General features: G+C 40.5%; 1 protein-coding gene across 29 annotated transcripts in view; it reads left to right on the top strand.

Annotated features, from left to right (window-relative positions):
• Dlgap1 (DLG associated protein 1) overlaps nucleotides 1–13,329 on the top strand; it is a 759,724-nt gene that overhangs the window by 585,679 nt on the left and 160,716 nt on the right. For all 29 annotated transcript variants that reach the window (XM_076917637.1, XM_076917636.1, XM_076917643.1 and 26 more), the window contains 2 exons: nucleotides 5,206–5,383; nucleotides 10,254–10,494. In XM_076917637.1, coding sequence (XP_076773752.1) covers nucleotides 5,206–5,383; nucleotides 10,254–10,494 — 419 coding nt within the window. The remainder of the gene's footprint in view (nucleotides 1–5,205; nucleotides 5,384–10,253; nucleotides 10,495–13,329) is intronic.

The raw sequence follows: 13,329 nt of genomic DNA, 5'->3' as shown, positions 1-13,329 counted from the left end.
AGGGTAAATGTACGTAGGAAGAAAAGCTGAAGAAGTGTGATGACCAACTGGGCTTTGACCTTTAAAAGAAGCCTGAGAAAGCTCCTGGGTTTCCAATTTGCTTAATTGTGTAGGCTTTACTATATTCATTGGAATGTAAACTAAAGGAGAACAAGACATTTTAAGGGGGAGAGATGTGTATCATTTGGAGGTCATGATGAGTCCTGGTGCTGGTAGAGCATCAGCGGAAAGAGCACCGTAGCTACTGGAGAGGTTGATGCCCGGGTCTCAGAGGGAGCTGTACACTGCATAAAGATGAAGAGGGGGTTAGTGTAGAATCAAAAATAGAGTCAGATTAAGTTGTCCAATGAAAAAGGGTAGAATAAAAAGAGAAAATAGACAGTTGTGGTGGTGTGGTGATAAAGTTTTAAAAGGAAGATAGACAATTGCAATGTCATAGGAAAAAGAGCACTTAAGGGTAAGTCTGAGGAACACTAATGAGTGTCTATACAAGAATTCCTGAGAAATAGAAGGGAAAGGAATGAAATTCCTCATTCAACTGTGTGAGCCTATGGAGGCCATTCTTATTCAAAACAGTGGAGAAGTCAGAAATTAAAGGTTCTATTTAAATTGCTTTCAACAAGTTGTGCTTGGTGGTACCTGCCCATAAATAATAACCAGCATGAGGGAAGCTGAGACAGAAGGCTTTCAAGTTCAAAGCCAGCCTTGAAGAATCCCAAGACTCTTGCATTAGATGAAGTCATCTGAAATCAATTCTTTGCAAAAAAAAAAAAAAAAAAAAAAAAAAAAAAAAAAAAAAAAAAAAAAAGGAGGAGGGGGGAAAGAAAAAGAGGAAGAGGAAAAAAGAAAAGGGAAGAGGAGGAGAAGAAGAAGAAAAAGAAGAGGAAGAAAGAGAAGGGGGGAGGAGGAGCAGAAGGAAGAAGAAGGAGGAGGAGGAGAAGGAGAAAGAGAAGGAGGAGGAGGAGAAGGAAGGAGGAGGAGAAAGAAGAAGAAGAAGAAGAAGAAGAAGAAGAAGAAGAAGAAGAAGAAGAAGAAGAAGAAGAAGAAGAAGAAGAAGAAGAAGAAGAAGAAGAAGAAGAAGAAGAGAGGAGGAGGAGGAGGAGGAGGAGGAGGAGGAGGAGGAGGAGGGAGGAGGAGGAGGAGGAGGAGGAGAGAGAAAGAAGCAGCAGAAGCAGCACCACCACCAGCAATCACCTGAAGTCATTTTTATTTTTGTATTACAAAGTTGAAGCATTGGTTTGAAACTTCCTGGTCTGAGTCTTTTAGAATCTTCTTTGCAATCACAGCATCAAGATCAACCCCAGAGCTTCCTTAAGGGTTGTCTCTTAAGTGTCTGCGATAGTGAATGGAGTTCTCTGGCCCAGCAATACCAAAACCCCACTTCAGTTTTGATGGACTTCAAAAGGATAAGTCTCAGAGGTGACCAGGGAAGGACAGTGGGAAAAGACTGTTCTCATTTCAAGAGGCCAACACTGAAAAGTAATTAATGTCTCTTCTGCACCAGGAAGTGCAGGTCCAGCGTGTCCTATCCTCTCTGTGTGAATAGCTGCAGCCTCTACCTTCTGGATAAGATAAAGTTAATTTCCTCTCTTGTAGTGGGTTGCTAAGGTATGCGTTGTTTTTACCGGAAATGACTCACCAAAACAGAGCTATTCGTTTCCTTCTTGATGATTTTTTCCCCACTTTAAAATTTTGGAATGATGCGTTATTTTACAACAAGTGGCCAGGGTGATTGTCACAACAATGCCTCATTTTTCCATCTGAGCCAGCAGGGGCTTACTTTTCAAAAACAGGACTTTGTTTCTTTTGAATATATTCTGTTTATGAGGGCTCATCCCCACTGTTCCCTGATGACTATACACAATGGCGTCATCTATGTTGGGAAGTGTCATTACCCTGGGGCATTTTGCAAGACAGCCAAAGAAACACATCCGTCAATGATGCGATCATGTCCTAAGCAGAGGTGAACCTTAGCTAATAGATGCTTAAAACCATCTTGGCAAAAAGGTCCTTGAGAAAATGAGTTAAAGCTTGCTGGTTTGGTAGAATTTCCTGGCATGGCCTTTGTAAAGTGATCTCGTATAAATCACCAGACTAGCACATAGCACGTAGAAAATACCCACTTGTCCTGCGGAGGCGTCTTCATGCTTGGGACTCCCAGAAAACCCAGAGGACAGGTTTCTAGAACCGTCTGTTTCTTTCTTGTTGTAATAAAATACAGCGTTTCCTTTAGACACATTATCCTACATCTGTTTTCATTTTCTTTGTCTGCACAAGTGATAGAAAGAAAAAAAAAAAAAAAAACAGCTGCTAATCCTGGGGTTTCAATTTTATCCGGAATATATTTCTCAGCTATTGTTAATAAGCAGCTTCATGTAAGCTTTATGAATAGGTGTGATCTTATACTTTGCCTTCTAAAGGATATTTGGAATGTTCTCACCTCCCACGGGTGTTCGGGGATGTACTGTGTAAACATGCATCATTTTTTTTAGTCAGCATTTTCCTGGTTTCTAGTGAGACTGCATACTTTGTCATGTGCCAGGTAGCATATGAACCCTATTTTCCTGTGAACCTTCATATTTATTTTCATTCGATGAGCTCTACTTAGCCTTTTCTCAGAGTTGACTAGATCTGATTTTTTTTCCAGATGTTACTTAAGATGCTTCTAATATCTTTAATCTGCATGGATAGCAGTAATGTGCTTTGCCAAGAATGAATACTTAGCTTCTTTTAATGCCACGAGTAAATAGCTGATCTCCGCTGATTTGAATGCTTATGTGGATGAGACCATCCATCCAGTGGAACACGATCAACTCACCCGCAGCCAGTAGCTCCCCAAACAGGGGTAGTGCCTCAGGGCCTCTCCCTCATCTGTACTAGAATGTTCACTGACTTGATTTTTCTTCAGATGTGTGCAGGAAATCACCACTGTGAGTTCACGAGAGCACCTGCCATGTAGTATCCAGCACTCAGTATTACATAGCATTCCTTCCCATCCTCTGGGCTTGACATTCTTCCTGTCCCTGCTTCCATAATGTTCACTGAATCTTGGAGAGTATGGTATAAATGTCCCACTTAGGGCTGAGAATTCTTTAGTCTCTTATTCGAAGCACTTTGACAAGCCAAGAGTCTCTGCATTGAGAGCTACCCACTACACAAACAACTGTCTCTGGCCAAGGCTGAGAGTAGCATTGCTTTCTGGGTATAAACAAAACTATTTAGAAGGCAGTTTGACAACATGTTCACTAGTAAAACAACACATATATGGTTTCCTGCCCTCAGGGTCTATGCCTGTCCCCACCATACATGAACTATTAGCCAAGCATGATTTCTTCTTGTGAAGTGGGCCTCAAAGCCAATCACAAAGTGGTTGGTTGTCCCCATAACAGTGACACTATTTTACCAGTAGGCACATCGTATCTGGCAAGTCAGCATCGCAGCATCCAAGGCCCACTGCTGGGTGAGTCTATTAGTAACTCTCACAGTAGCCTTTGCAGCGATTTGGCTCTGTGAATCAGGCCTAGATTTCTATGTGGGTTCTAGGGATCCAAACTCAAGGGCCCATGCTTGTTTGGCAGATACTTGACTAAGTGAGCCATCTCCACATCCCTGGCTTGACTTTTCCATTGAGAATTTCATAATTTCTAAGCTCCTGTTGTGCACTTAGGGCAAATCTATAGGTACAAAGTATAGGAAGAGTTGTCTTTATAGATCAGATTCGGAGATCTGTGCATTTTCAGTGGCTAGGATTTCAGTGTTCTTTCCCCTAAGTTCAATCTCGATTATGTAAGAGAATTAAAGGTTAGATAGATAACTGATTTAGTGAGTGAAAGAAAGTCAATGGATGTGAATGAATGTGTAGACAGGTGTAGATACAGATCTACTTGCTGTTACTAATGTGCAAAGACAAAAAAAGAAAACAAATGCTTACAAAGGCAAATCTGATATGTCACAAACACAGAATTCTGAAATAGATCAGCCACTGTTATTTTTTTTTTTCCTTCTCAGGATGTCTGAGCATTAAAAGGAGACTTTGATTGTTCTTTAATGTCATCAATCTTAATAATTTCCTGACACAAGATTTCCTTCTAAGATGTGTGTAATAACACATATCTGAAATTCTATCATTTGGGAAATGGAGAGTAGAGAATCATGAGTCAAATACCAGCCTCAGCTACATTACAATCTAGGGGCTAGCCTAGGCTTCATAATACCCTGTCTTAATGGGGGAAAAAAGATTTCCTTTTGTGAATAAAAGGGAAAGTCTCACGCCCTGTTAATGAAAACTTAAAATCATCACCACAACCATCACAGAAAACAATATGGTAGCCGCTCATCAGAGTAGAGATAAAAGCTAGCAGATAATTAGTAGCTGTACCACTGGTTATGTATTATGCAAAGAAAATAACATTATTACGTTGAGAAAGACATCAACCTTCTAATATTCATTGTGGCTTCATTCAAAATAGCAAACACCTAGAATCCACCTAGATGTCAATTCACAAACTGAAGAATAAACAAAGAAAACACACGGTGCATATACACAATGGAATATTAGTCAGCTATTATAAGGAACTAAAGAGTGTCATTTGTGGCTGTGTGGAACCTGTTCTCGCTTGTGTATTGATGCCTAGAAAGTTGACTTCATAGAAGTCGTGAATATAACACCAGAGGGGTGGGGAAGTGGGTAGGAAATAAAAACAGGATGGCTAAGGCACACATAGGTCTGCTTAAATAGGAAAAATAGCTTCTAATGTCCTGTGGAATAGTCAGGTGCTTATGTTTGAAAACCATAAAGTGTACATTTAAAGTAGCTAGGAGAAAGGATTTTACATGTTCTCAGCACAAAGAAATGATAAATGTTTGAGGTTATGGTTATGTCGGTTATTTTTATATAATCATATATTAAATATATACACTAAAATATCACACCATGAGCCCTATGTGTTACAAAAAAAATTATTATGTATCAATTAATGCAAATTTTAATTTTAAAGGAAACAAGAATAGAAACTAAAAGAAGATGTTTTTTCCTCCTGCGCCACCATATTGAACTTTAACAATCATAGAAATTAGTAGTGTTTGTCCTGATGTTCAGAGCCCTGCACAAAGGACAGCCACAGCTTATCGCTGTCCTCATTGAGTGTGTCCCTTCCGGGGTCTCCGATGAACATTCACCTGAACGTTTCCATTGTTCTCTTGCAGGATCTCCAACGAACACTCCCCCAAACTCCAGATCCGGAGTCACAGCTACCTGAGGGCAGTAAGTGAAGTCTCCATCAACAGAAGCCTGGACAGCCTGGACCCTGCAGGCTTGCTCACATCACCAAAGTTCCGCTCCAGAAACGAGAGCTACATGCGAGCCATGAGCACCATAAGCCAGGTGAGCGCCCGTCAGAGCCTCCATGGCCACGTGCTGTTATCAGGGAGAACGCGGAGGGCAAGGGTGCAGAGGTGGTCACGGCGCATAGACCACTGATGGAATCTGCAAAAATTCAGCCAGATGCTTCCGGTTGGCCACGTGTTCATCCCCAGCAAGCCCCTGGTCTTGATGGTTTAGGAGAGGAGGAGCCCTTTGCAGATGGGTCAGGCACAAGGAGGGAATCCTTAGAAATTCACAACCAGCCAGTTTTAGGATGGTTTTGATAGAGGCTTTTTCTGCAATGTTGCTTGAGGGGGCCATGCCTAGGGAAGACATCACTGGCAAAACCATAATCATCAAAGTGTTACAGTTTGAGCAAATCATCGAGGCAGGACTTGCACACAGAATGCATCTGTGAGTTTAAACTTTTTGTAAACTTCTGTATGGTAACACATGTATTTAATCCCACAGTCAGGAGGCAGAGGCAGAGAGATCTCTATGAGTTTGAGGCCAGCCTGGTCTACATGATGAGTTCCAGGCTAGTTGGGGTTAGATGATAAAACCGTATCTCAAAATATAAAATAAAATTGTGAAAAAATGTATACACATTTATAACTTTATAACCTTAATGTGTTCAGAACAGGAGAACATGTCGTGCCCCCCAGCAGGACACTGAGCTGCTCAGCTGGCCACTTCAGGTCTCTCTATGCTGTGGATATGACCGTCCTTGGCACATTACTTCCCATTTACAGCTTACTAAGATATCAGGCATGAAAAAGACTAATGCTGTCTTTGGGTCAAGCACTGCAATTTCACAGGGTAGTCATTTGACCTTAAGTAAAAAACAGAAAGAATAACCATCCTTAATGGAGTCCTAATGACACATCATTCTTCCAACACCATATTCAACTTTCAAATAACACATTATCTTTAAGGACAATTTCAAACTTCCTGTTACGGTTGCAACGTTGTCATTATTCAGAGAACGGTTTCTTCTTCAAAGTCACTGAACCATAAAAAATGACTTCTCAAAATAAAGTTGCTTTTGTGAGTTGCTTTGAGAGTTATTCTCTCACATAGTATTACACATATTAATATATACAAATAGAAGAATAGCCGTGAACTTAAGCACAACTTAACATTATACTCTGCTCCTATTTAAAATCTGACATTATTCACCAAAGGCTCCAAAAAAGGATCCAAATGAAATTTTATAAACCAAGTAATTACACTCAAGTAGACTCCTTAAACTTTTTGAACATGTGAGCCCTTTATGATTGAAATTGTTTTTCATGCAACTCCAGGCAGCTGAGTATATAAAACAGGTGTACACACTTACTGACGATAAAACATAGATTTGCTTTAAACCAATTCTTTAGTATACATCTAATTGTACCATTTATTAAAGATGAAAGTGAATTGCCACGCTAAAGATCTTGGCTGAATAATTTGATAGCAGAGCTGAGAGTACAGCGGGTGTTTTTCAGAGTGAGCCACCACTGGTGCTGAGAATCCCACTTCACACAGATATAAAGAACGAACAGCAGAAATAGGTCTAATTCCACTTTAAACTGTGTCCCAGTTGCAACCCCCCCCAAAAAAAAAACCATTTAGCAATTTACGAAACTCATATAACAATATTTAAAATAAAACCTTCTTAACACAATACAATCTAAAGATAGGCTAATTGGAAACTTACATACTGACTCCCACAAGATGTCTTCTGAGCATGTGCAACTCTGGCACACACCCACAAACACATAACATGTATACACATACATGTACATAAATACACACTAAACATAAATGTAACTTAATTTTTTAAACAAATGACATATTAGTGACTGGGGATGCCTCTGATAATGCTATTTGCTTAGCATACAGGAGACCTGAGTTTTGATCCCTTCAAAACCTCTGTATCAGATTGGTTTTGATGAATAAACTTTAGGGCCCAGGGATTCACACTTGGGTGAACAAAACTTTTTTAAAAATTTAAAAATGTTTATCCATTTTTTAAAAATGGATAAAGTAGAAAATAGAGATGATTTGTTGTTAAGATAAGGCATGTGGAGGGCTGTAAGGTGGTTTGGAAATGTCCTTTCTTGATTTTTTTTTTTAATATTTCCAAGGATATTTGGTTATTATTATTTGTTAAGTTAGACATTGGTTTCTATACCTATGTAGAAAATGGGACAACAAAGAATGTGTGTTTATCCTAGATGATTCAGCAAAATAAAAGCAAGTTACAGAATTATATTTGTTGTATGATTCAAGTTTTATTTAAACTAGGAAAGAAGGTATATTAACCCTCTGGAAAGACAGACACTCAAGGTTCATGTCTACAACATGAACAAGGACAGCTATTTCACTGTTTCTTTGTGATATTTGTTACAACAATAATTGAAAGAAAAAAAAACTCTAGGAAAAGTTATAGCTACGAGCACATACATGAGTAAATTGCTTTGAAATTATTTCAGGCTTGACTGAGTCACATATAAAATACACCAACCCCTGCAGATCCTTAACTCAGGTTCTGATTCAATGACTGAGCCAAAGAGGTGGCTCATTGGGTAAAGGTGCTTTCCACCAAGCTTGGTAACCTGAGTTCGATACCTTGATGTTCATGGTGGAAGAAGATAATCTCGTCTGGCACGTTGTTCTCTGACCTCCACAGGCAACTATGACACAGGCACCCACAGGTGTGCATATGCACATGCACAAAATTAGTTAATTAATTTTTTAAAAACTTAATTAAGTTTTTTTTTAAGCTGTACATATTCAGAAGGCTAGAAAGATGGCTTAGCAATTTGGAGTGCTGGATGTTCAATTGTAAGGGCCAGAGTTTGAATCCCAACACTCATGTGACAAGACTTGTAATCTGCACGTGTCTCTAATGCCAGCTCTGAACTGAGAAAATATAGGAGAGCTGGGGCTTGCTGGTGGCAGCTAAAGAAATGCTAGTACTAGGTTTAGAGAGAAACCCTGCCTCAAAGGAATAGGTAGACAACTCCGTGTGCAGCTTTGAACTCACCTGCCTCTATCTAAGGCATTCACCATCATACTAGGCTAAAATCTGTTGTTGTTGTTGTTGTTGTTGTTGTTTAATTATTTGATTTTTAAAAATATCTTCATAAGTGTATTTATAAAAAGTGTGTGGATGAGGTCAGGCCTGGTGGTACATATCTTTAACACCAACATTCCAGAAGCAAAGGCAGGAGGATCTGTTTGAGTTCAAGGCCAGCCTAGTCTACGTAAAGAACTCCTGGACAGTCAGGACTACATAAAGAACCAATACATACATACATACATACATACATACATACATACATACGAAAGAAAGATAAATTTATGTGGTTTTTTTTTTTTTTTGAAAAGTGAAACTTGACAATATTTTGAAATCTTAATAGTACATTTTAAGATTTTTGACATATCTGGGTTTGGCCTATTTTAGCACAGGATATATCTTGCAAAACAAAATAAAATTTAAAATGTATGTTTCATACTGCGCACTCAGCTTCAGTCAACCTTGAAATTATTTGATGAACTTCAAAAGGCATAGTAAAGTAGTTTACAAAAATAGCAGTTGCTATAAATAAATAAATAAATTAAATAAATAAATAAATAAATAAATAAATAAAATTACACTGAAATGCTTGAAATCTGACCATGAGCCACTGAATTTTGCTCTTAAAACTCCCATTTATCAATAAGGAAGGGAAAGAGAACAGTACGTAGGGGTAAAATATTTACCCAGAAGAGACTGTGAGTTTCATCTCGAGTCATGCAAAATAAACATAAGCTAACTGGAAACTGGAAATAGAATTTTCAAGAACGCACTGAGCAAAGCTTCCTTCCCAGCATGCATTTCTTCACTGTTCTAGAAACAAAGGTCTACTCTGGGAGGCAGAAGGTACATGCACCCAAATATGCAGTAGTATTTTCCAGACCAAAGGATAGGAGACTTCTATTTCTTTCCGGTTTGGTTCGGTTCAGTTCGGTTCGGTTCAGGGTGTTGTTGTTGTTGTTGTTGTTGTTGTTGTTGTTGTTGTTGTTGTTGTTGTTGTTTGAAGCAGAAGCACGTGCGTGCTCTCGCTGAAACTGGTGCTCCCTGGTTGGCTAGACTAGCTAGCCAATGAGCTATCAGGATTTGCCTGTCTCTGCTGCCCGAGTTGCCCAATGCTTCTGCTACAAGCACATGTAACCGCTTTTTAAATATCAACTCAGATCCCCTAGCCTGCAAAGCAAGAGTTCTTACATACTGAGATACCTTCCCAGCCCCAAAGCTCTCTTCCTTAAAAATGTCATCTTTTTATCAGCTAGATACCATTCACTTGTCATCTGTGACATAAAGGAAATGATACTGTACTAGCTGGTTTTGTGTGTCAACTTGACACAAACTAGAGTTATCATAGAGAAAGGAACCTCCCTTGAGGAAATGCCTCCATGAGCTCCAGCTGTAAGGCATTTTCTCAATTAGTGATCAAGGGGGGAGGGCCTAGCCAATTGTGGGCGGGGCCATCCCTGGGCTGGTAGTCTTGAGTTCTATAAGAAAGCAAGCTGAACAAGCCAGAGAAAGCAAGCCAGTAAGTAACATCCCTCCATGGCCTCTGCATCAGCTCCTGCCTCCTGACCTGGTTGAATTCCAGTCCTGACTTCCTTTGGTGATGGACAGCAATGTGGAAGTGTAAGCTGAATAAACCCTTTCCTCCCCAACTTGCTTCTTGGTCATGATGTTTTGTGCAAGAATAGAAACCCTGACTAAGACAGATACGCATTTGAGTGATACATAAACGGTGCTGCTCTTCTGGGAAATGAAGTTTCCAGATGCTGGGTGGGAGATGTTGGTGGGAAACTACGGGCCAAGTATTTACCAGCCTGTGTTTTGCTTCAGGTGAGCGAGATGGAGGTGAACGGACAGTTCGAATCCGTGTGTGAGTCTGTGTTCAGTGAGCTGGAGTCACAGGCAGTGGAAGCTCTTGACCTGCCCATGCCTGGCTGCTTCCGTATGCGGAGCCATAGCTACGTGCGGGCCATCGAGAAGGGCTGCTCCCAGGATGACGAGTGCGTGTCACTGAGGTCGTCCTCCCCTCCACGCACAACCACCACCGTGAGGACCATCCAGAGCAGCACCGGTGAGTGAGCTTGGGAGCTCCAGCCTAGCTGCAGCTGCGCACAGCTGTCAAGGAATTGGGTGTCCTTGATGTAGTCACATGGTTAACAGTAACAAATGCCACCTATGTCCCACACAGAAAGACAGGTTCCATACCTAGCTCTACCCATCCCTCCTGCCATGCCTGCGTGCCCTTCCCTCCACCATCATGTGAGAATCCACAGAAACAGCTATTGCTATGGTCAGGGAGAGACAGCCCAGCATCCTCTGGTCGATCTCACCCTACTTAGATTCTCAATAAGCAAGCTCTGGGATAGGATTAAAAACACCTGTTTCTTGGAGTCAAATTTATTCCTTTATGCCAAGGTGGGCATGACTCTTCCAGGAGACTTAAAAATATCCTGTTAAAATTTTTTAAAAAAATAAATAAATAAATGATAAAGGGGCAGGGGATAGATAGGCCAGTAATATTGACTAGACACTTAGGCATTTTATTACAACAAAAAGCAGATTGATTTTGTTAGTTTAAACCCTGCCATATATAAACAGTTTTTTCACTCTAAACAATGATTTTTTTCCAGAGGAGGTGTATTTTTATGGTCAGATTCTAGGTGCAGAGTCCTGGGAAAGCTTAACTAGCTTCCATGGTACAGAATCTGCACAGCGATACAGCCTTGAATTATACACAACTATAAAACAACTGAGCACCAAGAAGAAAACCCCTCTCTCTTAACTGGGTTTAACTTTATGATTAAATTCAGCCTGACTCCAATAAAGTAATTCTTTGAAGACACCATCAAACTTAAGGGTCAAGATAAGTAATAATAGATGAATCAGAAACACTTATACCAGATTATGGTATCAATAAATGATTGATAAATAATAAACAAAAAAAAATTTAGCCATGCCAAATTGAAAAAATGCTTCTAGCATAAACTAGAATTTTTAGCCATGCCAAATTGAAAAAATGCTTCTAGCAGCACTGTGACCCTTGCCATTCATGTCTAGACAGAAGATAGTGGATTACACATACCTTACTAGATAGGAAATTCCCCAAGAGCAGCATCCGACAATACCCATGAATAAAATAAAGGCAGTCACTGCAGATTCTATATGTATAATGTCATGCTTTACATGTGTGGTTTTGAAGGTCTGCTCCTTTACAGCTTATCAGTGTGTGTCTGCTGGTGTCTGCCATCCCTCGCCCCAAAACAACCTTTCTCTGGTGTTGGACCCATTTCTTTCTAACAATCACAGCACCTGCCCACCATTCATTCCTTAAATTCAAATAATTCAGAGAGGTTCTCAGGTTTGCTGACACAAAGTAGCAAGCAGACTCCGACTGGCCCAGTTTGCTGATAAAAAGTAGCAAGCAGATTCTGACTGACTTGCTCACCTCTGAAGAACAGTTTGTAGCTTTTGTCACTAGCAGACATTCTCCTCAGCGGTTCTTCTCAGATCTGCAGACACAGTGACCTTGCTGACTCCCTCTCTCTCTGGAGACTCTCCAGAGTTCAGACAATAAAGTTGATGAATAAAATCCAAGCTTCCCAGTTAATTCCAGGTAGATAGTGAGTAATTTTATAAGACCAACCATTGGACAGGGAAGGAAACCAGACCCTGGGATCTTGTGGCAAGTGACCAGTGAAAATGTGATTGAACCACAGACTTTAACAGAACAGGCAAGGATAAGTGTCAGGACTTCAACTCGTACTGGCTGACTTCAGCTAGTTGGTCCAGAGATGACTGGGCAGTTTGCTTAAACAAAGAAAGTGTCAGACTTCTGTTAATGTTTTTAGAGTGGGCTAAGGCTTGGTGAGCATCACTTGGTTATGGTGTGGGGTTTCAGTGAGTATTTTCCTTTTTATGTGCAATTGTTCTGCCCCCGGGATTTGCAAACTACCAGGAAGAGACTTAAAGCTGCATTATTCCTGCCATTGACACAGCATCCGGCATTTATATTCCCCATGCTTGTGAGTAGTCGTAAGAATGTTAGGATTTTCAGAACTGTAAGTCCACCCTGCTGCTGGCATCTTGGCCTCGTGGTTTGGTTTGCCATTAGGATAGAAATGAGGGGTTGTGGGTGCTTGAGCTAACAAGAGAACAGAAGGGCAGGACAGAGAAAACATATCCATCCACTCCAGAGATTGGTAGAAAAGATTCACCCTTTGTTATGGCTTTGGACAAAACATTTCCCAAAGAATCAACATGGCTGAATACAGACCTGAGTGGGGGTGGACTCAAAGGTTATAGCAACAAAAGAACAGACACAATACAGAGACAAGGATGCCAGGCCTTTTATCCCATTTTAACATTAGAATTTAATCATTAGAAATTAGGTAGCCATGGCTGTAAGAGCAAAAGCAGGCTCTCTGTTTCTGATAAGTAATTTATCGTGATTATAACCCACAGACCAGAGGCCGTATCTCAAGCCACCTAGCAGAAGCTGGTAGTTCATTACTCAGACGTCTGACTTCCATCATTAGTGACTGTTGGTCAACTTGGCACAAATGCTGAGACTCTGCTAGGCAGGTTGTGGGGTGTCTGAACTGGTACTGAAAGGTCACTGGGGACATTTCGTGGCATGAGGTTTTCGCTTGGTAGCAGTTGACTTCGTCTTTGGCATCGTGTACTCATCTCAAACCCTGCTAGGTTTAGCATGGTCATAAGGAGCTGTGATACACGATGTTCTGGCCTGTGACCTAGTCTGGTATTTGTTGGCCCTGATGTTTTTAAGATCCTGAGTTTTTCTATCTCTTGCTGCTTAGCAGTGATCTCTACCTACCTCAGGAAATACCTATACTCTGGCAGTATTTGGAGTCTTTGGAGTCTTCACTAGAATCCAACAAGACTGGTA

This window comes from Arvicanthis niloticus, chromosome 21 (assembly GCF_011762505.2).
Source record: "Arvicanthis niloticus isolate mArvNil1 chromosome 21, mArvNil1.pat.X, whole genome shotgun sequence".
In the NCBI taxonomy this organism is placed as follows: Eukaryota; Metazoa; Chordata; class Mammalia; order Rodentia; family Muridae; genus Arvicanthis; species Arvicanthis niloticus.
This window is presented reverse-complemented; position numbering and strand designations above follow the sequence as displayed.